The sequence below is a fragment of the Heterodontus francisci genome, chromosome 7 (assembly GCF_036365525.1).
Source record: "Heterodontus francisci isolate sHetFra1 chromosome 7, sHetFra1.hap1, whole genome shotgun sequence".
Taxonomy (NCBI): Eukaryota; Metazoa; Chordata; class Chondrichthyes; order Heterodontiformes; family Heterodontidae; genus Heterodontus; species Heterodontus francisci.
In genome coordinates, this window is record NC_090377.1 from 109267195 (window position 1) to 109294343 (window position 27149).

At 42.3% G+C, this 27149-nt stretch overlaps 1 protein-coding gene across 2 annotated transcripts in view; it reads right to left on the minus strand.

Moving 5' to 3' along the window:
- vps8 (VPS8 subunit of CORVET complex) overlaps positions 1-27149 on the minus strand; it is a 715536-nt gene that overhangs the window by 253595 nt on the left and 434792 nt on the right. For both annotated transcript variants that reach the window (XM_068035875.1, XM_068035876.1), the window contains exon 42: positions 16646-16815. In XM_068035875.1, coding sequence (XP_067891976.1) covers positions 16646-16815 — 170 coding nt within the window. The remainder of the gene's footprint in view (positions 1-16645; positions 16816-27149) is intronic.

Sequence of the window (27149 nt, forward strand, 5' to 3'; positions counted from 1 at the left end):
ATTTTTTGTCTTTTTTTGTGACAGAGCTCTAAAATCAAATCTCTATTTTTTCCAGTTAATCTGTGTGTGTGTGTGTGTGTGTGTGTGTGTGTGTGTGTGTGTGCACGCACGCATGCACGCGCACGTACACGGGCATGCTGTGTGTGTGAGGGGCTAAGGTAAAAGGGAGCTTTCATATTTCAATCTGTGTGTTAATGCTTTGCTTCGTTACTGGTTATTTCTCGTTTTATAACAAACCGATAATTTTGTTGTTTATTAAAGAAGCTGGTTGGTGTATTTTATTCTGGGATAGAGTAGTCTATGATTGACCGTATCGGTAATAGGGTAAACATTTAAATATATTCTGTGACCTGTGGAGAAGTGGAACTAAAAAAGACAGTGCATTCCTCCCAACTCAGTCATAACACAAATAAACTCAGCACTGTCGTCTAATGAATATATCAAGAGGGCCTGTAGTATAAGGCCCTGAATGGTTTAATGTTTGAGACAGAGAGTAAACCCCTCCCACTGTAGTGATGATGACGTAATAGTCACATGGGGTTAGGCGGAGAAGAAACTAGATGCAGCACAAGGTGTGCTGGCTAGACAGGCTTGTGGAGAGTGTAAATAGTTTTATCTGCATATAATAAACGACTTATTCTCTACAAATCGATATGGAAAGCCCTACAAAGAACCCAAGACCCAAGACTTGATCTATACTACAACAATACACAATAACGGTGGCAATGGTGGCATTGGTAAACAACCAAAGAATTTCAATAAAAATATTTGCTGGTACAGCAGAGCTGAAGACTGAAGAAAACTGTTTACCTGCAGAAGAGGCTGTGAAGAGCTCTGGAGCTGCTCCAACATGGACAGTTGGGGAGTCAGTGCACAGAAATACAGGCTGCACCACAGAAGCGTGGTGGCCTTCGAGAAGAATCCAGCGATTTGGCGAATCACGGCACCAACGGTCAGGGATCGGCTGAGATGCCCTTTGAAAAGGTTGCAATAATTTTCTAATGGCATTGTGCACAAAAAGGAAAAAAGAGGGGGAAAACCAAAATTCCGAACTTGGGCTGAACGTGTGGGTGAAGAGCGGGGAAAAAACGATAAAGCACGGGAACTGAAGAGCAGGAAACCTCCGAAAAAGCATAGGAACTCCCAAACAGAGCAGGGACATCTCCATTCGAGGAAGCAAGCTTAAAAGAAAAAAAAATCCTAAAGAAAGGTCAACACATAAAATTAAAAAAAGTCTAACAAAGAACAGATTCGAAACATATGATGCCTGAAAGCTTCCAGAATTGGGAAGGACCCAATCAGATACAGAATTGATCAATGCGGAGAAAAAGATTTCCATGATTTAGAATAGCTTCTCAGCTACACACTACATCAAAGACTGAGCAAGTTAATACTCTTTTATTCTCTGTGGGTGCCATTGCTGATGACATAATTGTAAGGCAAGGCAGAAATGAAGCTTCTGACAAATTTAAAGACATGTTACAAGCATTCGACAAACATTTTAATTTGAGAAGTAATCAAATCCTGGAAAGAGCAAAATTAAATAAGAGAATCAAGAAAATAGGTGAATCTGTGGATGCTTTCATTAATAATTTGTACAGATTGGTTGAGGAATGCGAGTAGGGAGACCAGAGTTTGAGTTGATCCGGGATTGAATAGTAGTGGGAATAGCTGACGAGACCTTGTCAGAACTCTTGCAGTCCAAAGATGACTTCACACTCTTGAAATGCAATTCAGGTTGTGTAACAAGCAGAAGTCTGAAGCCAAAACAGAGTTACTCTGAGGCCTGAAGAAAGACCTTTGGTCAGAAAAAAATCCGATGACAGTCAGTTCCTGAAGCCCAGGATGGAAAAGCTATTTCCGGATAAGAAGGTACACACAGTTGAGAGGGTGCAAGACACCGTTAAACTGTGCCAGCGCTGTTGAACCAGAAAGATCCACAGACATGATCAGTTTCCTGCTAATAAAGCGGAGTGCTTTAATTACAAAAAGACAGGCCACTTCGGAAAGATGTACCAGAGCAAGACCTCTTCTATCAAATGGACAAAACAAAAAGCCTTCACACACAGAGCGGTGGATAAGGTGGAATAACTTCAGTGGAAGATAAACCAGGAGACTTCCTGGGAGAAATTAACGACCCCAGTCAATGATTTTGGCAGACATCTATGTCAATGGACATACTACTAATTTCAAATTGGACACAAGCACAAGTGTCACAGTTCTTTCAGACCAAGAGCCATTGATGAGACATTGCTTACACCAGTGGACACATAGTTGCTTGGTCCAGGAGGGATCCAACTTAAGGTGAAGAGTAATCTTCAAGCAATTCTCCAATATAAAGACAGACAGATTATGGAAACCCGATACGTCTTGAAAAACCAAGAGTTTTCCCCGTTAAGCAGAAAAGTGTGCTTAGACCTACATCTATTTGAAAAGGTGGATGAAGTCAAACAGCCTTCAAGCAGACTATATGTACGTGACCGCATATGTTCAGGAAATGATGCAAACTTCTGCTGATGCACTATCAAGAGTGACGGCAGACCATTCGACTCAATAAGATGTGAACTTTGTGGACGAGATAGTCGTATTCACAATATACTGCACAACGGTGGCTAGCAAGTATACAGAAACTGCAAGAAATTTGTCACGCCCAAAAACAGAATGCAGAATGTACTCGTATAATTCAATACTGCACACAGGGTTGGCCTCAAGACCGTCCTAGTGGTTAGATCATGAAAACTTTCTATGAGTTCAGAAAACACTTCACAATCACCGACGAGCTGCTGGTGTATCATGACAGACTAGTCATTCCGAGTTCACCCAGATGGGATATCGTGGAAATCAGGGCTCAGTCATCAGTGTAGTGGCCAGAAATATCCAAAGACATCGAAAACATTGTCCTGAATGGCCAACTATGTGCAATACATAGACCGGAGCAGAGAAAACTCTGATTACAACAAAACTTCCAACCAGACCCTGGGAACGGCAAGGGATGAATTTATTTATGTACAACGGAAAATCCTATATAATTGTGATCGTTTATTTCTCATGATGTATTGAAGTGAAAAGGTTGTTCTGAACAACAGAATCTGTTACCTGAAATTTGCAGGAGACCTTTGCGTCGTTTGGTATCCCTGATGAAGTCTTATCAGACAATGGACCACCATTCGAAAATGAATACTTCACACAATGTGCAAGAAAATGGGGATTTGAACATCTCACGAGTCCACCACAATATCCTCAGTCGAATGGCGAGGCCGAAGAGAGAAGTAAGAACCATAAGGGCGTTGTTGAAGAGAACGAAGATCTTCCAACCGCATTGATTAACTATCGATCTGTGTGTTGTTGTGTGGACTATCGCCTTCTGAGCTGTTGATGGGGAGGAAGATAAAAACACAACTTCCCATTTTGCCTGGCAAACTACTTCGGGGGCTAGACGTCAAAGACTACCAAAAAGTCCAAGATAGATAGCAACACTACAGGAATCAACAAGCTCACAATTACAACAAAAGATTTTGTACCAGAAACTTACCTCAGCTAAAGGAAGACGAGACAATATGGATATGAGACCTAGAATGGGAAGGTGTTGTCATCTAAAAATATGAAAATTATCTGAGATCGTATCTAGTACGCAAGGCAGAGAGTGGTATATGACGAAATAGGAGAAACATTATCCCTATTCCACAGAAGCAACAAACAATCTTTTATCTGGATGAACCAGATGATGATCAAGAAACCCAGAGAGTTAACAGGATACAACAAACATTGGTCAAGGCCATCCAAGTTGTCCAAAAGATTTTCAACTAAGACTACCGAACATCTGAACCTGATATGAACACAATCAGGGAGAGTCATGAAGCCTTCTGATAGGCTGAATTTGTGACGGACAGACACTTGGGGGGAGATGGGGTAGTATGCAAAGTCAAAATGAATGAATGTATATATATTAAAAATAGATAGGGATAAAGACCGGGGGTGGGGGGGGGGGGCGGGGGAAAAGAGATGTAATATAAGGTCTTGAAAGGGTTAGTGTTCGAGACAGTGAGAGTGAACCTCCCCCACCGTAATAATGATGTTGTAGTCACATGGGGATTAGGCTGAGAAGAAGCTAGAAGCAGCACAGATGCGCTGACTAGACAAGTAGTATATACTTGTCTGTATATAATAAATGACATTCTTTATTCCTACAAAGAACCCGAGACCTCTTTAGACAGCACTCGATTAACACAACAATACACAACAGGGCCTAAGTTTAATCCACTCTCTATACAGAGTTAAAATCTCAGCTGCAGTGGAGTTAGGACCCTGGATATGAGAGGAATATTAGTTAGGGTTTCCACTTCTGATCACTATCCAACCAGTCCTGCTTAAAATGGATGTATCTGGATTGGTAGGTGACAATGTGGTTGAAGTGTCTAATGATCCATTATCAAAGATCAGAAATGAACTATGACAACTTGGGAGAGATATTGACTAGGAGCTGGTGCCATAGCAAAGATCAATGTATTGACATGGGGGAAAAGGATGGAACGATAAAAATTTAATTTGCGTTATTATTCTGAACTCAGAAGGGTAGCATTACAGCTATACTCAGGCCATCAGACACAGGGATATGATTTGAGGTAAAGCAGACAGACAAATTGCAAACTCAGTGAAAGGAACAGAGACACGTCTCTCTCCACTAATTTTAATCCCCTAAAGGAGAAGACTGACTTCGATTTGGCATCACTGGTGTATGCAGAATACAGAAAGGTAAATTTCTTCAAAATATTGGCCCGGATTGTAACTCAGTTGGGTTTTGTGAGGCAGGGTGGGGTCTGGGTCCAGGTTTCCCCACACACTGTGGAGTTTTCTTCAGGGTGGAGTATTGACTCAACAGCGTTTGTTTTTTCCAGCAAGTTCTCCGCATGGAAGTATGTGTGACTGACAGGCTCTGCTCCTTGTCGAGTGGGGAATATCGTGCAGGAGGCAGCAGGCCAGGAGCAAGAAGGGAGCCTATAGGTGGGTTAGTGGGAGAGAGGGGATCCAGATCTAGGGGGTAGTCTCCAATCCTGTGTGTGGAAGAAAGGGATGGTCTCCAATTCTGGGGTCTAATCTTGGGCAGCGGGTCCGATCTCCAATTCTGGGAGGTCCAATAGCATGGGGGTGGTGTAGGGCAGGGCCAGGAAGAAGATAAGCTTGGGGAACCAGGAGGAAGGACCTCTGCTTCTCCTGGCCCACAAGCAGTGCTGTAATGGCACCTAGTTTCTTCATGAACCTTTAGTTGCCAGGTTAAACTTGGAAAGCAGGTTAAATATGAGGCACGCAGCCTCATTATATGTAAATGGACAATCCTACTAATGGGAGTGGGCTGACTTCCTGCCTCTGTCCCACCTCTGTTAAACCTGGATTTTGGGCAGGTTGGAGTTGGGTTCAGATCAGTTTTGAGGTTAAAAAAATGTTAACATCCCACCCAACCCACCCCTTTATTGCGGTGAAAATTAGCTCCATAGTTTCATTTGAAACAAAGGTTTAAAACACGCTGCTCTCCCTTTAATATTGGTGCTTCCAAGATCAAAAGCTTATAAAATGTAGGACGGCTTCTGGCAATGCCACAGCAGGAACTCAATTCAGGTAACATGAAAGTATCACTGCTGTGACTGATTTGACTGTTTGATGTCTTTATCTCATTTTTGCAGCAGTGAACAATTTGCACAGGTGTGACCCATATATGCATTCACTAATGAAACTCTGGCTCAGTGAAGAAAGCTGATGAATATAGAGTATGCAACAGGCTGCTTATTAACTTTCAATCTGAAAAGGGAAGGACCATAATACACTGACGAATGGAAGAGATGGCTGCAAATTATGTAAAGTAAAATTAACACTGGCCAGCAAAGTCATCTTTTGTACTTGAATTGTGCACGTCTGTGGCTTTCAAAATTAAACAAACCAGTGGTTGAATGCTATTATCCACATTGCTTGGTAACAGCCTTATTCAGATGTTTACAGCAATGTCACTGGTGTACTCTATTAACACAGCATGAAAGCTGACACCCAGCACAATTAAATCTTACACAACAAAAACTTATATTTATAAAGCACCTTTAACACAATAAAACATCCCAAGCCGCTTCAAAGAAGCATTATAAAATAAAGTATGACACTGAGCCACATAAGCAGATATTAGGTCTGATGACCAAAAACTTGGTCAAAGGGGTGTCCTAAAGGAGGAAAGCGAGTTGGAGAGATGGAGAGGTGAAGAGAGGGTATTCCAGAGCTTGGGGCCGAGGTAACTGAAGGCGTGACCACCAATGGCAGAGCGATTAAAATTAGGGATGTACAAGAGGCCAAAATTAGAAGAGCACAAATATGCTGGAGGGTTGCAGGGCTGGAGGAGATTACAGAGATCGGGAGGGGCAAAGCCATGGAGGGATTTGAAAACAAGGTTGGGAATTTTAAAATCAAGATGTTGATTAACTGGGAGCCAATGTAGGTCAGCGAGCACAGGGGTGATAGAGGAATGGAACTGGGTGGCAGCAGAGTTTTGGATGACCTCAAGTTTACAGAGTAGAATGTGGGAGACCAGACAGGAGTGCACTGGAATAGTCAAGTCTAGAGGTAACAAAGGCATGAAAGGGGGTTTCAGCAACAGATAAACTGAGACGGTGCGAAGTCGGGTGATGTTACAGAGGGTGGAAGTAGGCAGTCTTAGTGATGGCACAAATATGAGGTCGGAAGCTCATTTTGGGGCAAAATTTAACACTAAGGTTGTGAACAGACTGGTTTAATCTCACACTGTTGCCAGGGAGGGGAATGGAGTCAGCAGCCAGAGAATGGAGTTTGTAGCAGGGACTGAAAACAATGCCTTCAGTCTTCCCAATATTTAATTGGAAGAAATTTCTGCTCATCCAGTATTGGATGTTGGATAAGCAGTTTAATAATTTAGCAACAGTGGAGGAGTCGAGAGATGTGGTGGTGAGGTAGAGCTGAGTGTCATCAGCATACATGTGAAAACTAACACTGTGCTTTCAGATGATGTCGCCAAGGAGCAGCATGTAGAGAGAAATAGGTGGGGGCCAAGGATAGATCCTTGGGAGACACCAGAGCTAAAGGTGCAGCAGCAGGAAGAGAAGCCATTGCAAGTGATTCTCTGGCTACAATTAGGTAAGAATGGAAACAGATGAGAGCAGTCCCACCCAGTTAGATGACAGTGGAAAGGCATGAGGAGGAGGATGGTGCAGTCAACAGTGTCAAAGGACGAGGAGGGAAAGTACACACAAGCAATGTTCGCATCAATACTGTTTATTTCTTAAAAATAGGTTTGGAGGAAATTCTCCTGTTATATTAGCAGTATCACTAGCATATGGTGACCAGAGGATTGTGCCCCGATACTTTAATTTGGCATTGGTATGAAAGAGTAAAAGAAAGATATAGATGTTAAAATCTATCATTACTGTAGGATACAATCTTTTAAAAATTATTTTCCCCTCTTTCCTGCCAGTGCTGTATTGAAATAGATTTGCATTTATCGATTGCCTTATGACATCCTCAGGATGTTCCAAAGCACTTAACAATGGATTATGTTTGAAGTGCAGTCACTGTTCTTATATAAGCAAATACAGCAGCCAATCTACAAAGTCCAAAAACAGAAACAAAATGAATGATCAGATAATCTGTTATTAGTGATTAATGTTGCCTGAGGGAGCACTGTTAGCCAGAACACTGGGAAAACTCCCTGCTCATATTAAAATACTGATACAGGATTTTTTTATATTCACCAACACAAGCAAATGGAACCCTGTTTTAATTTCTCCTCCCTTGGCTTAGCATCTCATCCTAAAGACAATACCTCCAATAACGGACCAATCTCTCAATGCCACTCTGAGGTGCTTGTCTAGATTATAAACTCAAATATATGTAGCTTGAACCCATGACCTTTTGGTTCGGATATAAGGGTGCTCCTATCTGAGCCAAGCTGACAGTTATGCTGGGGTATGATTCCATGAGCGTTGGCTACTGTTACAACCCGGTGAGAAAACGGTCTATGGTTCCCTTTCAGCCTTCACCTGTAAACTGTAACAGGGTTTAATTTTAAACACACCATGTGGTTTGCTCCCGCTTGGCGAATCCTTGTTCACTGCTTTCCAATTATAAGGCACGGAAACCAGCACAAACAGGGTTTCTTAGGTTGAAAGAAGAAAGATTGAAATTTAGTAAACTTAACCACCAATTCGCTTAACGCCTACGGATACACGACGCACCCACGCTAGCATGCATACGTGATACACACATGCAAATAGAGATAGAAAAGAGAAGAAAAAATAAAGCGGAAAAGTTTGAGGCAATATCTGAAGAGTTTTTGTTACGGTTCTTCGAGCTCACTTTAGAGTCCTTGCTTTTCGTTGGGGCACAGTATTATTCTTAAACCTTGTTCGCTGTAGCAGACTTTTCTCTCTTGGGGTTTGTGTGTCTTCAGTGGATTCAGAGGCTTGAGAGAAAGAGATGGGAGCAGACAGGAGAGATCTTCTTAGTCCAGGAGCAAACAGACACTCCGAGTTCAAACTGTATAATTCAGAAAAACTCAGGTTGCCAAGCAGGTTAGTCATGTGACTATCTGGTCTGCCCACGTCTGGGATTGCATCACCTTAGCAGTATCTGGAATGCTCCTCTTACACACAATACCTGGTGATCAAGGTCCATTGTGGTTGAATGTGTCAGGGAATGGTCCTTTGTCCTTCCAAGCACTAACTGTTAATATGCGAATATCTTTTCCAGCCACGGCTAATCTATTTAACAAGTCCTTTCTTCACTCCAGTAACAGTTTAAAATCAATGTTCGTGACAAAATTAATGTGCCTCATTCTTGGCAGGTAGGGGTCTAGCATGACAGCTACTATCTGACAGCTTGCCTATGTTCATATTTTCTGTGTGCAACTAATTATGTTAAATGCACAACTTCTACCAGAACGCCTTCCATTGGAATATTAGAAGCCAGGTATTTGACTGCCCAACAGAAAACAGATCACTGGAAGCCAACTGCCGTACCATTAACTCATAAAAGATAACTTTCATGAATTTCTTATTTTCTGACCATTTCTCTTGGAAATCAAGAAAACAAGCAGTCGAAGAAGTAGTTGTTTGCATATAGAAAGCATGGTAATGATGTCTATATTCTATCAGCCCAGGGTTTAAAATAAATTTTATCAAACAATCCATCCTTTATTAATTCTATTTTAGCTTTTAATTTAATTATGCTTTTCTTTATCTTATTTTCCTGTTTCCAAATGCCAGTCTGTGTGGTTCCTTACATTCATGCTTGGTCTGTGGAAGACTTTTCCTTGTCTTCCTGATTTGGGGTGAGGAAGAATATTGGAGAGGACTTGTTTTATTTTTACACGAAACACAAAATATATTGGCATAGTGGGCATAAAGTTACTAAGTTTTGTGTTTCTGTGCTGCATTTGGTTAGATTATTGTAATAGTGGATCTTCACATCCTTATCATTGCAAGCAGGTTCCATACCGAAATATTGAGCATGTCAGTAAATGCAGCTTCCCATATTTCCCCCAAAAGTCACAAAGGTCAGTACAGATAAGAGGGGTGATTTGGCCCATCTTTCTATAGAAACTACAGTCCCCATTCAGTATTTAATTGCCTTTTAAATAATTCCAGAATGTTTAATATTCCATTGGCTGGAGATCAGGACTGGCAACTCTGATTATTTTTCCTCAACCGCCACCTCAGTTGACATCAACTGACATGATGGATCAGAGATCAAAACCGAACTGTATCTCTCAGCTCCAGCAAGGGAAGCACACTGATTAAGTCAGTGCTTAAGGGACCCATTTCACATCCCAGACCGTAAAGCTTCAATTCTAGCTAACAGCTTCATTGTGCAACAGGAATCTATTCCAACGTGGTATACTAGCCACTTACGGGAGACAGCAGGGGAAATGCTAAAACATGACCATGGCATCCCACACAATTTTCGCTGTTTTGTTGACTGGGCAGCTTGCCTCTACTTCTTGAGGTATCTAATGTTTTTGCCGGTGCTTTCATTATCCTGCCTAGTTAATATTCAAAGATGAAAATCAGTTAATGCAATTTGAAACCAAGGGCTGAATTTTCCCATGGGCTTCTGGACTCCAACGTTGGGACCAAACTGGGGTGCCAAGCCAACACTTGCTGGCAGCAGACCCAGCTTGGGGACTTTACCGCAGGTGGCCTCCTAATTGACTACCTATGGGACTGTCATCCAATTAAGAATGGTGGGCGGGCTCATGATGCTGCTGGTCCAATCACAGGGCTGGCAGCTCTGAAGCCTCAGCAGCACCACCGAGAAGTGGGTGCTACCAAAGCAGGCAGGAGACCTTGGAGGTGCCACGTAAGGGTATGTTATAATTAAAATTTAGGGGGCTGAGGGTGGTAAGTCATGTGGGAGGGAGGGGAAACCATCCCGGATAGTCCATTGGAGCTACGGGGTGGTCTTACCTGCATGTGGCCCCCTCTTTGGGCCATGAAGCCTCAGGCCGCCACAGGGAAACATCCCCAGTAGCAGGACTGCGTCCAGGAGCTCTCCCAAGGCAACTCCCCACTATTTTACCAGCACCACCCTATCCCGCCTCTGTTTCCATCACCCAGGGGCCAATAACAGTATGCCCAAGCTTAAATTTTTTGAAACAAAAATCAGACAATGTCCATTTTCTCCACAATGAATAACTCGCTGATGAATTTGAACATTGAGAAATCACAAAAACACACTTCAAAGCGATTCAATTTTATTAGTGCATTGCTAATTAAACATAAAAGAAACAGCTATTTTAGTAAAAGAAGAATTTCGTGCTAACTCTCCAAGTCTATGTTGAAACAACACAACCTCACATACGTATGAACAATCTAGTGTTGCAGTTTCTATATAACGCACACTGAGTGTCAGCTTGGCTCAATAATGGCACTCTCATCTCCAACTCAAAGTTGAGGTTTCAAGTTTTGCTCCAGGTTTGGAGCATATGATCTAGGACAACACTTTGGTGTGGTACTGAAAGAGTGCTGCAGTCTCGAAGGTGTCATCATTCAGGCTTTAAACCGAGGTCTGTAACACATTCCATTAAACTAATCAGAGAAAAGCAGGAAGTAAAGAACAAGACCTGTTACTTCTGATGGGAGATCTGTGGAGTACCAGGAAGTGTTTTGAGGAATGGATGGAAAACCTTGGACTCTTCAACATTGAAAAAAGTTGAATGTAAAGAGACTTTATTAAGGCACAAGATAGTAACTGCAATATAAAAAAGGTTGATCCTGAGAACTATTTCAAGTCAAATCAGGAAAGTGGTATAAAATGCCGGGCACACATTTAGAACTGATGATAGAAACCACTTCAAGCAAAGTGATTAATACTTGAAATATTAAACATTCTGGAATTAATTAAAAGGCAATTAAATGCTGAATAGGGACTGTAGTTTCTATAGAAACATGGGCCAAATCACCCCTCTTATCTGTACTTACCTTTGTGATTTTTTGTGGGAAATATGGGAAGCTGCATTTACTGGCAAGCTCGACCTTTTGGTATGGAACCTGCTTGCAATGAAACGGATCTGACGATCTACTATTATTACAATAATCTAACCAAATGCAGCACAGAAACACAAAACCTTATGCTCACTATGCCAATATTTGTTGTATTTCGTGTAAAAATAAAACAAGTCCTATCCAATATTCTTCCTCACCACAGATCAGGAAGACAAGGAAAAATATTGCTCAGACCGAGCATGAAGGTAAGGAACCATATGGGCTGGCATCTGAAAATAGGAAATAAGATAAAGAAAAATATAATTAAATTGGACCTAAAATGGGATTAATAAAATAAAGGATGGATTGTTTTATTTTGTTGGTAGGATATAGGTATCAATTGCCACGCTTGTATATATGCAAACAGACACTTCACCAACTCCCCATTTTTTTTGATTCCCAAGAGAAATAGTCAGAAAATAAGTAACTCAGTAAAGTTATCTTTTAAGTTAATGGTGCAGCAATTGGCTTCCAGTGATCTGTTTTCTTTCGGTCAGTGAAATACTTGGCTTCTAATATTCCAATGGAAGGGCGTCCTGGTTTGGCACACATAATCTTAAATCTTTTAAGGAGAGATTCCAAAACAAACAGTGATTAGGATTATTCAATCACTACTTATTTGCTTGATTTATTGTTGATTACTGCTCAGTAGTAGCAGTGTTTGCGTGGAAATCGCTCATCTGTTACCACAGGCAGCACTTCTAAAACGATGTTCATTGCAAAATGATAATTTTGGAAAATATTTTTTGCATTATTTTACAATTTTGTTCATTAAAGATTTAACATTTCATCCATGAAGCCCCATTTTTGCACTGTGACATCTTTCTTACTGTGAGGGAGTTCATGGTTTGAGAGACCAGCGGAGGGGCGTGTGCTGTGTGAACAGATGACTTGTTGAATTCTGTTAGGTGCACTGACTCTGGTTTCAAAGCTTGCTTTTTTGAGACAGTCCCCAACTTAAAAGTGAAACTAAAAATTTCAGAGTTCTGGGAAGACAGGACTGGTTGGAGCCAGATAAGACACAAAGACATTTAAACCAGAGGCATGTGAATAGAGCTATCCAAGCTCAGATTCCAGGTTTTCAGAATTCAAGCAGGCTACAGGTAGCGTGGCAGTGTGTTTTGCAAGACAAGCTGCTGACACTGGAAGCTAATTCTGGGAGCTGGCCATTGGCAAATACGCGTTTCAGCAGCTGCATTCAATAACTTAAAGAAATACTGGTGCATCCACACATCAATACTATCGTGAGCAGAGCCGAAGAGGTTCAAGAGGCGACAATACCAAAATGTTGTGGGGAAGACTGCAATGCTCACTATAGACGAGAAGACATTAAATCGGTGACTCATCTTAGAGACCAGGAGCTAGAAATCTACCTAAAGTTCAAAGTTTTGAAGAACTTTGAGGCTGTTTGGTGCCATCTTTGCTGAGTGGACTACACAGTAAATCCATGACATCTTTCTTTGTTGTATTTCATAGCGAAAGTGTAATCTATAAACTATATATATTGACCGTGATTTGTGTTATTTCATGTTTAATTTATGTTGATTTTAGTTTGATTGTTAGAGTAAAAGTTGTAAAAGTGAAATCTTGTTCATTTGTTTTTTTTAATTGGGGCCATTTGGTAAATTTGGTTCTTTTGGTTTATTGATTTCCACGGGGATCATAACACTACGTGAAGGGATATACTTCCCAACTTGTTTCAGAATATAGGTTTCCACATTCTTTGAAGATGGGTTCTCTACATACTCTATTAAAGACCCTTGACACTATTCAAACAACAGGGAATCCTCCTGATGTCTTGGACAACATTCCTCCTTCAATGAACACCAAAGACAAATTAAAAACTGGCAATTCATATTGGCGCAGTTTGTGAGAACTTGCTGTGCACAAATTAGTTTGCTACATTTGCCTACACATTAGGAGTGGCGGCATTTTTTCATAAGCCGATAGTTGCTTATCATTCTGGATAGGAAGTATACCAGCACCCTGTTAATCAGGCTCAGGAGTTAAAATAGCTTGTTCCCTATATCTTACCAGCAGGCGAGCTTCCAACTCAACCTGTCATTCACCTGTCTGGAATTAAAATCAGGGTGATAGACCCAGTTCTGTGACTTACTGCAAAATTCATTGGCTAACTGAGGTGGACAGTGGCAGGGCAAATGATTGGTGCAGTGCATCAAATAGGATGATGCTGAATACAATGTTTAATAATAAAAAGGGCATGTAAGCTTTACAGTTAAATGTATTAGTTGTTCATATGTTCCTTTGCAGTGCACCACTGTTACAGTGCATGCGTTTCTGCTTCATTTGATTCAGCTGAAAATTTCAATTAAACTCACTTTTTAGTAGGCCTCAGTAATGTAGTTTGGTCAGGTGTAATGGGCCATTTTTCTCCAAAGCAACAAAATCCTATGCAATAGTGTGAGGGCTGTGATGAAGTTGCATAAATGACCTGTTTGCTGTTTACCGAACATGCAACTGCATCAAAATATATTGTAAAACTACCATTGCTTTGCTTGTGTGTGACATTGTTGCAATGAGAACGACATGGCTCATTAAGATTTTCTCCCTCCCAACAAAGACGAGCAATTCTCTTTTATAAATAAAAAATATCAACTGGAAACACGGGATATTCTCACATCTTCGTGTCTCGTTGCATAAAAGTTGTTGTGTGATCGTGTATGAATATTGTACTGTAATATATGTGTTGTGCCAATACGTTTTGCTTATGATACACGTGCCACAGAAAACTAAGCAGCGCTTATATGCATGAAATGCTATGGTTCTGGCTAGAATAAGCTGGTGTTGAGAGCCATCACATAGCTTTCTGCATTTGTTTCTACTGCTGGTGGTTCTCAAGGAAGTGATTCAGTCAAGCATTGCCTGACGTATACAAAATAAGATACCAGCTTTCCATCACATGGTATGATGAGTTACATACATGCATTATATAAATGGGAATGTAACTCAGTGATATCAGGGAACACAACCTGAACCTTTTGTTTCACTCGGCTTGAGGAAGTCTTTCAACATCTTTAAATTACCAGATTGATAAGACAGTAGCAACCTGTCATGTAACTACTAGCGTAAATCAGGTTTAACATTTTCCTGGCACTGGAAGATGATTTCCCCATCCAGTTCCTCCAAGTGCTACATTAAAATAAGACATGTCTGTATTAGCACAGCTTGCACAGAGTGCAGCATATTCTTCTGGTCCAGCTGTGCCGCCATTAGGAGCTCATCTCACTTACGCTATATTACTGCTATTTCCATGACGACTGGTCAATTAATTTCCTAGTTGAGTTCTCCCATGGTTGCTTTCTCTATTTAGCTTAACTCTTGCCTCTCTCAAGATTTAAAATCAATATGTTTTTCCATTAAGGTTCCTTAATTTCAGCCCATTCAGACATTTATCCATGAATGACAAGGCTGTGGGGGCCATTACAATCTTACCCACCCAACAGAAACTGGGCAGGTGGGCAGTCAAAATCAACCAGGTTACTCACTAACCCTGCAGCCACTGGGAGCTGACTCTTTGCAAATTTAATCTGTTGTAGCAAGCACAAAAAGGACACCCACCCAAAGCAAGTAGGGTGCTCATGACATCATCAGAATCCAATTGCAATTTTAACTCAAATGCCTGAGCAGGAACTTCCAGTGGCTTTCCCACCAGGCAAATACAGCAGGGAAGAGGAGCCAGGGTCAGAGGAGGCCCAAGAGTGCTTCTCTCGGCTGCACAAGCAAAACTGAGGCACCCTCTGTCACTTTCTGGCCATCCCTTTCCCAACTGAGACCTCCCCAGAGATAGGGAAACCAACCCCACCATCTGCCTGGTATTGGCAGGCAGCCTCTGGGCCATGCTATTTTCTGCCTCTTCCAGTCTGCTCAGAATGGGTGGGAAGGCAGAATTTAAATGATGCTGGAGGAGTGGGTGAATTTCTAACTCACACTGTTACCTACTTACCCAAAACTCACCTGGAGTTAACATTGGAGCTGGTAATTACATCAGTCTTTGTTAAAACTTTTTTGCCCCTTTGCCAAACATGCAATGCGATGATGTCAACTGCATCAGAATACTTGGTAAAACCATCATTGCTTTGCTTGTGTGTGATGTTATTGCAATGAAAATGCATGGTTCTAAGATTTTTTCCCTTCCAACAAAGACTGATTCTCTTTATAACTGAAAATATAAACTAACTGGAAACATGGGCAATTCTCACCATATCTCTCTGCCCCACTGTGTAAAAGTTACTAATTGAGAAATATGCTAATTAACAAAGTTGACATCAAGGCAGTAGTTATGATATCAAGGACAAGTTGTGCATTTAAACATGCAAGTAGTACTGGCATACAAAAGTGCTCAGTTTCAACACAATGCAGTGCCACTCTTGTAGCAATCAATGAACCAAAGCCACAAAGAAAGCTGTAGATCTTCCGATCTGCACCAGTCTTCCTAAGCGTGGGAGCATTTTAATTATAAGGTCTCTGTAAACATACGTAGAGGCAGCACACTAATGTAGACAGGCTACAGACATATCACCTCATCACTTGCAGAGATCATTGTTGCCACAAGAATGACAAAAGCAATTCTACCAACATAAACTGGAACAGCTTCTCGTACACTTTATGAAAACAGCAGCTCCATAAGGGTTAAGACAGCTGCTGCATAAGATAAAAACCATACAGAATATGAGATTCCTCAAATGAATAGAAAAATGAAATCACTTTAACTCCAGTTTTTAAAAGGCCAGCTTTCTCTCGTTTCTCCTTTGCTTAAGCTGTTTTTGAGTTCATTAGTGATCCTCCAAACAGGCAGCTGCTCTTGCTTGACAAGCAATCTTTACTATATCACCATGAACCTTTCCCGTGTATTCATTGCAACAGAATGTTTATCAACATTACTCAGATATTTCTTCTCTAGTTGCCAGTACAAAATTAAATGTCGTTGAAAGGAAAACATGAAAAATAAAGGGAATATCATACATGAAAGGCTAAGTCTTTGGAAACTAACAAGGCATTAAAAAGTAGACAATGGACATGGATTAGTAAAAGATGAATGTAGCTATTAGAAAATGCCAACAGGAGGTTACACCAACCTGAAAACAATGACTTCCTCCGTGCCTTCTTGTCTCCTCTTATACTGTTGCAGGCAGACACTGCAGTGTTCCTGTTTGGGGTTCAATCCCCTACTAACAGCCCCACGTAGGTTGCAGAGTGACCAATGGAGGTCGTGGTTCAAGAGGTTGGTTGTGGTCTCTAGCAGGGTCTGTAAAAGCAGACATGTGGTCACTTTAAGAAAAGTGAGTAATCTATTATTGCAAAATCCTATGAACGGCACTCACTGCCTCTCTGCCAATGTGTTCTCCTTCAATCATGAATTTGGGATGACCTGGACTTTGATTCTTAATAAAATGTAGTTTGGTACCTTAAGGATTGATTGTACAGTGAGAGTAATACTTTGCTTAATCTGGGTCAGTAATGCCTTTATAAGGGACTTTGTAGCTAGAAGCTCATCTGTTTCAGTTGATTGGATCACATGGGGACTGAAGTAGATATTTTTCTCTAACTGAAAACAAGAGTACTGCAGGTGTTCATTTAAAAGTCAACTCTACCGAGAACCATTTCCATGGGCTCTGTCTTGCTCTCAATATCTCCTGACAGTGGATGCGTTACCAAACTAAATTCTTTAGTTATTGTTAATATAATTACCCAAACAGCTACATGGCAGTGCATTATGCAGAAAGTGCACAATTCTGCCTACCCATACAGAAGTGGAATGCTTTATCACTGCCAGGGGCTCTACATTATAATCTATCTAATTATTGTCAGTTGAGGATATAATTTGAATCCAGGATTAGGATCACTGAATTGAAGCTAAGCAGCCACACACACACACGCACTGCAATGTATAAACATTGTTGTTGGGTTTTGCAGTATTAGAAAATGAAAATGATACACAATGGTATTTCAATATCAAATAATGGAAGTCTTCCATCGTGAATAGAAATCCTTCTATAACAATAAATGAGCATTCTCCTCTTGCTCGAAGTCAATCCCACACATACAGCAAGCTCAAATTCCCAGACAATTAACTGCATTTGCCAAACTCAACATAAAAGCAAAGTGCTGCAGATACTGTAAATCTGAAATAGAAGCAGAAAATGCTGGAAATGTTCAGCAGATCAGGCAGCATCTATGGAGGGAGAAACAAAAGTTAACATTTCAGGTCAATGACCTTCCATCAGAACTCAATGACAAAAGATCATTGAGCTGAAACGTTAACTATGTTTCTCTCTCCACAAATGCTGCCAGACCTGCTGAGTGTTCTCAACATTTTCTGTTTTTATGCCAAACTCAATTCCTTGGAAAAGACAAAAAATTCCATTGAAAACCAGTTGTATCTTCCTTTGCCAATTTTCTTCCTTCCTTCCTTGGAAGAATTGGCTTTATAGTGGGGTATGTTTTCATGGTCCTCTAGAATTGACTCCCAACTGGGATACGGTTTAATTGCTATCTGTTGTGTGATGGAAACCACATCTGCCAAATGGAAACATATTAATTTTGTCATATGTAACACTACTTGAACGTTTTACTGGACATTGAACATAACTTGTTTAAAAGGACCACAGAGCTGAACAGCTAAAACATGGCTACAACATTGGTATTCTGACAGACAGTTGCACAGTGAGACAATAGGAGTGCTCCCTGATTCAGTGAGATGGGTTTTGTCAATAGTGATGATCAAAGGACATTGAGAGCCATTGTATGTGTAAGAGGTAGCACTTCACCCCCTCACCAAGTGTGTTTAGTAAGCTTTGAAGAATCAACATTCCTCGCTGACGATGCTGTTTCAAACAAAGAGCTGGTCACATGGATAACTTGCTGGCCAACCTGGGAACTGTTGAATTGTGCCTCACAGAAAGGTTTGGGGCAGATGGCAACTTGAAGACCAAAGGGAAGGAAGGTACCTCTCTCTCTAGCAACGTCCCAGAAACCCAAGGAAGCAACTCAAGGCTCAAGACAGAGGATCTCTTCAGCCTTCTGGTACCAGAGAAGCAAGTTGGAAAGTGCGCATTGGGCCCCTGTGAGAACTACAAGATCGCAATTCCAACCAAAGACTTTACAGCAAAACTAAAAACAGAAACTGAATCCCATCTACTACTACAAACCGTCCCCTTTAGTTCTTTCTCCTCCTCTGTTTCTATTTGTGCGTGTGTTTATCTTGCGTTGTCATGCAGGCCCACACCTGCCAAGCATGAGGCATATTAATTTTGTCATATGAACATTGATTTTAAACTGTTACTGGAGTGAAGAATGGACTTGTTTAAAAAAAATCACCAGAAACTTGGCTGGAAAAATATTTTTGCATACTAACAGACAGTACTTGGAGGGACAACGGGGCTATTCGCTGCTCCAATTTAACCCACAATGGACTTTGATCAACAGGCATTGCGTGTAAGAAGAGACATTCCAGGGTCGTCTAAGACAAGAGAATCCACAAAGAGACGTGGTCAGACCAGCTAGTCACATGACAAACCTGCTTGGCAACCTGGGTTTTTCTTAATTGTACAAAGAGTTTGACTGAGAAAGACTGTTTGCTCCTGGAGTGAGATGACCTCTCCTGTCTGCTCCCATTTCTTTCTCACAAGCCTCTGCTATAGAGGGAGTGCAGCGAAGGTTTACCAGACTGATTCTTGGGATGGTGGAACTGACGTATGAGGAGAGATTGAGTCAGTTAGGATTATATTCGCTGGAGTACAGAAGAGTGAGGGGGGATCTCATAGAAACCAATAAAATTCTAACAGGACTTGACAGGGTAGATGCAGGAAGGATTTTCCCGATGGTGGGGGAGTCCCGAGCCAGGGGCCATAGTCTAAAGATACGGGGTAAACCATTCAGGACTGAGATGAGGAGAAATTTCTTCACCCAGAGAGTGGTGAGCCTATGGAATTCGCTACCACAGAAAGCAGTTGAGGCCAAAGCATTGTATGTTTTCAAGAAGAAGTGAGATATAGCTCTTGGGTCTAAAGGGATCAAAGGGTATGGGGCGAAAGCAGGAACAGGTTACTGAGTTGGATGAACAGCCATGATCGTAATGAATGGCAGAGCAGGATCAAAGGGCCGAATGGCCTACTCCTGCTCCTATTTTCTATGTTTCTATGTCCCACTGAGGACACATGAACCGCAAGAGAGAAAAGTCTCCAACATCGAACAAGGTCTAAGAATAATACTGGGCTCCATTGAAAAGCAAGACCTACCTACAATCATGGACTCTACAGCGAGCTCGAAGAACAGTAACCAAAACCATCTTCAGATATTGCCTCAAACTTTTCCACTCTATTTCTTCTGCTCTTTTCTGTCTCTATCTGCATGTGTGTATCGCATATGCATGCTAGCGTGGGCACGTCACGTATCCGTAGGCGTTAACCAAATTAGAGTTTAAGTTTAATAAAGTTCAACCTTTTTTCTTTAGACCTAAGAAAACCTGTGGCTAGTCTCTTTGCCTTATAATTGGAAGTTAGTGAAGAAGGAGCTAAAAAAAAAACGGTGTATAAAATTAAACCCTGTTACAGAAATTTGGGGGCTACTGTCCTGGATTTTACCCACAGACAAATGAGAGAAATTGGAAGTGGGAAGCCAAACTGTTCCCAATCAAAAAAGAGCGAGATTCCAATACAGGTTTTCTTGTGGTTGCGTGTGCTTGAATACTAACATGTCTGCAACTGATGCTAGTCGCTCCCCAAGCCAGGGTGAAGTAACTTGGGATAAGTTAAAAGCACTGTCGATGGAGGATCTCAGAAAAATGGCTGAGCAGTGTGGGATCACTGTACATGGCAAGGCTAGGAAGTCTGAACTCCAAAGGCTAGTGGCCAACCATTTTTTCCTTGAATGTGAAAAAGCAGAAGCAGTGTTAGAAGTAGATTCTGACAGGGCGTTGCTAGCAAAGATACAATTAGAACAGAGGAAACTTGAATTAGATGAGAGAGAGAGAGACAGGAGAGGGAGAAAGAAAGAGCCTTCCAGAAGGAACGTGAAGACAAAGAGAGGCAAGAGAGGGAGGGAACCTTCCAGAAAGAATGCAAAGAGAGCTGAAGCAGCTTGTATTAACTAGGGGGCAAGAGAGAAACCTGTGTTAAAGCATGGCCAATATGGAGGAGTGTAATTCAGGGCTGGGTACAGAATTGTTAAAACTAGCTCAACTAATCCCAAAATTCATTGAGGAAGATGTGGAAACGTTTTTTGTATTCTTTGAGAAAGGCAAGGCAGCTAAAATGGCCAGCTGAGACCTGGCCTCTTTTACTGCAAAGCAAGCTGACTGGAAAAGCCCATGAGGTTTATTCCCTATTGCCAAATCAGTGTTCATCAAATTAATATGCTATCCTTGGGGCATATGAATTTGTACTCGAAGCCTATTGCCAAAAGTTTAGATCCCTCAAGAAACAAGCTAATCAAACTTATCTGGAGTTTGAAAGAGGTAAGCAGCTGGCTTTTGACCAGTGGCTGAGGGCTCTTAAAGTACAGCTCAGCTATGAGAATCTCAGAGAAGTAATTCTGTTAGAGGAATTTAAACACTCTCTCCCACTCTCCATAAAGACCCATGTAGAGGAGCAGCGGGTTCTGAGAGCCCGGCAAGCAGCCGTTCTGGCTGATGAGTTTGCTTTAATTGATAAGTCGGTTTCCCAGGGCAAAATCTTTCCTAGTCACCCCCATAAATCCAAAAAGGACCAAGGGTGGGAAGGTGATAGGAGCCCAAGCAGTCCTGGGAGAGAAAGGAAAGCAGGACACACACAGGGCCCTCCTCTAGCCAAAAAGGAAGGTGCTGTGAGCAGAAGTGAGACCCAGAGACTTGTGTGCTTCCATTGTAATAAGACAGGTCATCTAAACCCTGACTCCTGGAAACTAAAGGGAAAACCAGTAGGGTTAATGAGCTCAGTGAAGGAGGAATCCTGGAGGTGAGCACAACAGAGCAAGCTGTAGCTTTAACTGCAGTAAGAGTGCAACCCAGGAAGTTTACTACTGCAAGTGCAGGAAAAGTTAATAGGATTCCTGAAGGCTATCAGGGTTTTGTGTTTGAAGGGAAAGTAACCCATACCCCTCAAGTGGGGCAAGCAAGCCCACAGTAATTCTCAGGGACACAAGGGCCACTAGATCCCTTTTACTCAGAAAAGGCCTGACCTTTCCCCCAGAGAGTGCAGTGAACACCAAAATGGTGGTGAATGGTATTGGAGGGCAGTGTATGCCTGTACCTGTACACCAGGTGCACCTGGAGTACGACCTAGTTTTGGAACCGGTGACCGTAGGGATTGTCCCTAGTCTGCCTGTGAACAGGGTTGACCTGCTCCTAGGTAATGACCTGACGGGGGTGAAGGTGGTAGCCCCCTCAGTAGTGAAATAAAGACCGCAGGAGGTCAGAGAGACAGGGCAGTAGCAGTTTCCCTGAATGTACAATGAATCAGGTCATGATCAAACCAGATCCATCAGAGGAGACTGCATTGCCACTGCAGACAGTTGACCATGAGGTCTGTCTGTCCGAGACTTTCTTTGGAAGTTAAAAGACCCAGAGAATGAGTTAAAAAGATCTTCCCTAGCTGAGGCTCAGCGAGCTGACCCAGTATTGCGAGAATTAGCACAGGCTGCCCAGTCTGAAACTGAAGCAGAGTCCCTGATTGCTATTATTTAAAGAATGAGGTACTGATGAGGAAATGGAGTTCTCCTCACAGACCTGAGAGCAAGGAGTGGACAGTAGTTCACCAGTTAGTGGTGCCACTGAAGTACCGGAGAGAAATAGCAAGAATGGCCCGTGAGATTGCAGTGGCTGTACATGCTGGTATACGAAAGACCCCAAAGCCCGCATAAGACAGCAGTTTGACTGGCCAAAACTCCACGAAGATGTGGTGGAGTACTACAGGAGTTGCCACATGTGCCAGGTTGAGGGGAAACCCCAACCTACAGTGAAACCTACACCCCTAAGTCCTGTACCGGTGTCAGGAGGACCCTCCAGCAGAGGGCTGGTGAACCGTAAGGGACCCCCGCCGAGAACAAAAGGGGACAGGCAGACATAAGGCTGGCAAAAGGTTAGAAAGGGAAGGAGAAAAAGCGACCAAGAGGGCAGGTTAAAGGAACTCTGGGATGATTCCTGGATGAAAACTCCTATTGTGTCAGCCAACCCCGAAAAATGTGAAAAGTTAGACCCCACATCCTCCTGTGTAAATGCAGACACTAGAAGCACCCCACCAGAGTTGCTAACAGCATCAACAGGAACCTGCAGAGACAAAGAAAGATCTCCAGGGGCAGAGAAACAGTGATGGTGATGTCTTACCTAGTCCAAGTGCCACAGGGGAGTGCAGTAGAGTCTGCACAAATATTTGCAGGCAGGAGTGTACCAGAGGACAAAGGGGAGATGAGCAAAGAATCCTCCCCCACAGTCAGCAAAAAAAGACAACTACCCATCTCCTGAAGTCAAAAGCCTTTGCATGACTCAGCAAAGCACTGAAAATGTGTTCAGGATAGACACTACTGACTCTCCTGAGGAAACAAATTCCAACTTAGGGCTAATTAAGCCTAACCCTCCCCCTTTGCGGACCTCAACAGGAACAAAGGCCCTACGCAGTCATAGAATTGGGCAAATTGAAGGAAAACTTCCCCAGAAGAACGACATTTTTATTGGGATGCCAAAAAAGGGCAGTTTAAAGCAACACTGCTACCAAGAAAAGACAGGCTGTACAGTGGCGCAGTGGTTAGCACCGCAGCTTCACAGCTCCAGGGACCCGGGTTCGATTCCGGGTACTGCCTGTGTGGAGTTTGCAAGTTCTCCCTGTGTCTGCGTGGGTTTTCTCCGGGTCCTCCGGTTTCCTCCCACAAGCCAAAAGACTTGCATGTTGATAGGTAAATTGGCCATTATAAATTGTCACTAGTATAGGTAGGTGGTAGGGAAATATAGGGACAGGTGGGGATGTTTGGTAGGAATATGGGATTAGTGTAGGATTAGTATAAATGGGTGGTTGATGTTCGGCACAAACTCGGTGGGCCGAAGGGCCTGTGTCAGTGCTGTATCTCTAATCTAAAAAAAGTCTTAGGATTTATGAATGAATGTGAATGACAGAGAGAGAGAGAGAGAGACGCATGCTTTTTCCTCTTTCTTATATTTTCTCTCTCGACCCATTTTAATAAAATGCGCTTTTCTCAAATTGCATTTCGTTCCGCTGGGTGTGGAGGTGTCATGCAGGCCCCCACCTGCCAAGAATGAGGCATATTAATTTTGTCATAGGATCATTGATTTTAACTTACTGGAGTGAAGAATGGACTTGTTAAAAAAAAAATCACCAAACACTTGGCTGGAAAAACATTTTTGCATATAACAGACAATGCTTGGAGGGGCAAAGGGGCTATATCCTGCTCCAATTTAACCCACAATGGACTTTGAGCACCAGGTATTGTATGTAAGAAGAGACACTCCAGGGTCGGCTAAGACAAGAGAATCTACAAAAGACGTGGTCAGACCAGCTAGTCACATAACTAACCTGCTTGGCAACCTGGGTTTTTCTGAATTGTACAAAGAGTTTGAACTGAGAAAGACTGTTTCTCCTGAACTGAGAAGACCTCTCCTGCCTGCTCCCATCTCTTTCTCGCAAGCCTCTGGACCCACTGAGGACGTATGAACCGCAAGAGAGAAAAGTCTCCAACATCGAACAAGGTTTAAGAAGAATACTGGGCCCCAATGAAAAGCAAGACTTACCTACAATCAAGGACTCTACAACGAGCTCGAAGAACAGTAACCAAAACCATCTTCAGATATTGCCTTAAACTTATCCACTTTATTTCTTCTCTTTTCTGTCTCTATCTGCATGTGTGCATCACGTATGCATGCTAGCGTGGGCACGTCACGTATCCGTAGGCGTTAACCGAATTAGAGTTTAAGTTTAACAAAGTTCAACCTTTTTTCCTTAAACATAAGAAAACCTGATTTGCTAGTTTCTTTGCTTTATAATTGGAAGTTATTGAACAAGGATTCACTAACGGGGAGTGAAAAAAAAGTGCGTTTAAAATTAAACCCCGTTACGGTAAGACCAGGTGAAGGCTGAGAGGGAACCCTAGACCCCTTTCTTACCTGGTCATAACAGTATGCATGTTAGCATGGTTGCGTCGCGTATTTTTAATAATTTTAACTGTGTAGAGTGATAAGATTAATAAACTTACACCTTTCTTATTAAAGCCTAGGAAAGCATGTCTGATTGGCTCAGTTACAATTACAATTAGAGAGTAATGAGTAAGGACTCACTGACGTGAAGCTAAAACATGGTGTTTTTAAAAATTAAACCTTTTTACAGCCAAACCAGGAAAGGGGCCAAAGGGGAGCCCAAGACCCTTTCCTCACCTGGTCTTAACAGAAATTTGGGGGCTAACGTGCAGACTGGACCCACAGATAAATGAGAAATTGGAAGTGGGAAATCAAATTGATCCCAATCAAAAAGGGAAAAGATTTCAATACAGGTTTTCTTGTGGTTGTGTGTGCTAGAATACTAACATATCCGTTACCGAAGCCAGTAACTACCCAAGCCAGGGTGAAGTAACTTGGGATAAGTTAAAGGCACTGTCTATGGAAGAGTTGAGAAATATGGCTAAGCAGTGTGGAATCACTTTGCGTGCCAAGGCTAAAAAATCGGAACTCCTAAGACTAGTGGTCAACCATTTTTCCCTCGAACCTGAAGAAGCAGAGGCAGGGTTAGAAATAGACTCCAACAGGGTATTGCTAGCAAAGATATAATTGGAACAGATGAAACTTGAATTGAAAGACAGGAGAAGGGAGAGAGAAGAGAGAGAGAAAGACAGGAGAGCGAGAGAACCTTCCAGAAGGAACAGGAGGAAAATGAGCTGAGGCAGCTTGAGTTAGCTAGGGGGCAACAGAGTAACCCAAGTGAAAACATGGACAATATGGGGAATAGTAATTCGGGGCTGTGTGCTGAGTTTTAAAAATTTTCCCAATTGATTCCAAAATGCAATGAGGGAGACGGAGAAGCATTTTTTGTATCTTTTGAGAAACTTACAAGGCAGTTAAAATGGTCGGATGAGAGTTGGACTGTCTTGCTGCAAAGTAGGCCAACAGGAAAAGCCAATGAGGTTTACACCCTGTTGCCAGATGACAGTTCATCAAATTATGAACTGACTAAAAGTGCTATCCTCAGGGCATATGAGCTTGTACCAGCCACCAGAAGTTCCAATCCCTCCAGAAACAAGCTGATCGAACTTACTTGGAATTTGAGAGATGTAAGCAGCTGGTTTATCACCAGTGGTTGAGGGCTCTTAAAGTACAGCCCAGCTATGAAAACCTCAGAGAGGTAATTCTCCTGGAGGAATTTAATAACTCTCTCCCATTTTCCATAAAGACCCATGTGGAGGAGCAAAAGGTACATACAGCAAGGCAGGATCCCGACATTATCCCGTCGTCTCCTGAATTTCTAAGTGGCAGGATTGAAGGAAAGCCGAACATGCCCTTGGGTCTGCTAGAAAAGTAATTAAGGTAATGAAAAAGCCAATTAAGACCTGTTTTAGTCCTCAAGTAAAAATTTCCCAATCAGGTACCTGTTTCCCGTGTTGTCAGCAACTCGCCAGAATCATCAAGATAGCACAGCAGGAAGAGCTTCTTCAAAGAAACTGACAAGCTGGGAACGCTTTGTTCAGTTATACTCAAGTGCTGCAGCCATGGCCAGGTGACAGGCTGCTGTTCAAAGCATTTCTTATACAGTCATAACAGACAGGGTAGGGGTAGGTAAGATGTTTTCCCTGGTTGGGGAGTCGAGAACCAGGGGACACAATTTCAAAATAAGGGGAAAGCCACTTAGGACCGAGATGAGGAGAAATTTCGTTACTCAGAGGGTTGTGAGTCTTTGGAATTCTCTTCCCCAGAGGGCTGTGGAAGCTCAGTTATTGAGTACGTTTTAAAGTAGAGATTGACAGATTTCTAAATACCAATGACATAAAGGGATATGGGGATAATGTGGGGAAAAAGGTAGTGAAGTGGATGATCAGCTATGATCATATTGAATGGCAGAGTAGGCTCGAAGCTCCTATAATGGCACAGGAGGCGGCCATTCAGCCCATTGAGTACATGCCAGTACAGCCCATTGAGTACAGGGCGGCACAGTGGAGCAATGGTTCGCACCACAGCCTCACAGCTTCAGCGACCCGGGTTCGGTTCTGGGTACTGCCTGTGCGGAGTTTGCAAGTTCTCTCTGTGACAGCGTGGGTTTCTGCCGGGTGCTCCGGTTTCCTCCCACAGCCAAAGACTTGCAGGTTGATAGGTAAATTGGCCATTGTAAATGGCCCCTAGTGTAGGTAGATGGTAGGAGAATTGAGGGAAGGTGGGGATGTGGTAGGGAATATGGGATTAATATAGGATTAGTATAAATGGGTGGTTGATGGTCGGCACAGACTCGGTGGGCCGAAGGGCCTGTTTCAGTGCTGTATCCCTCTATGACTCTATGCCGGCTCTCTGTAGAGCAATCCAGCCAGGCCTATTTCCCTGCTCTATCCCTTTAGCCTCACAAGTTTATTTCCCTCAAGTGTACATCTAATTTCCCGTTGAAATTATTTATCATCACC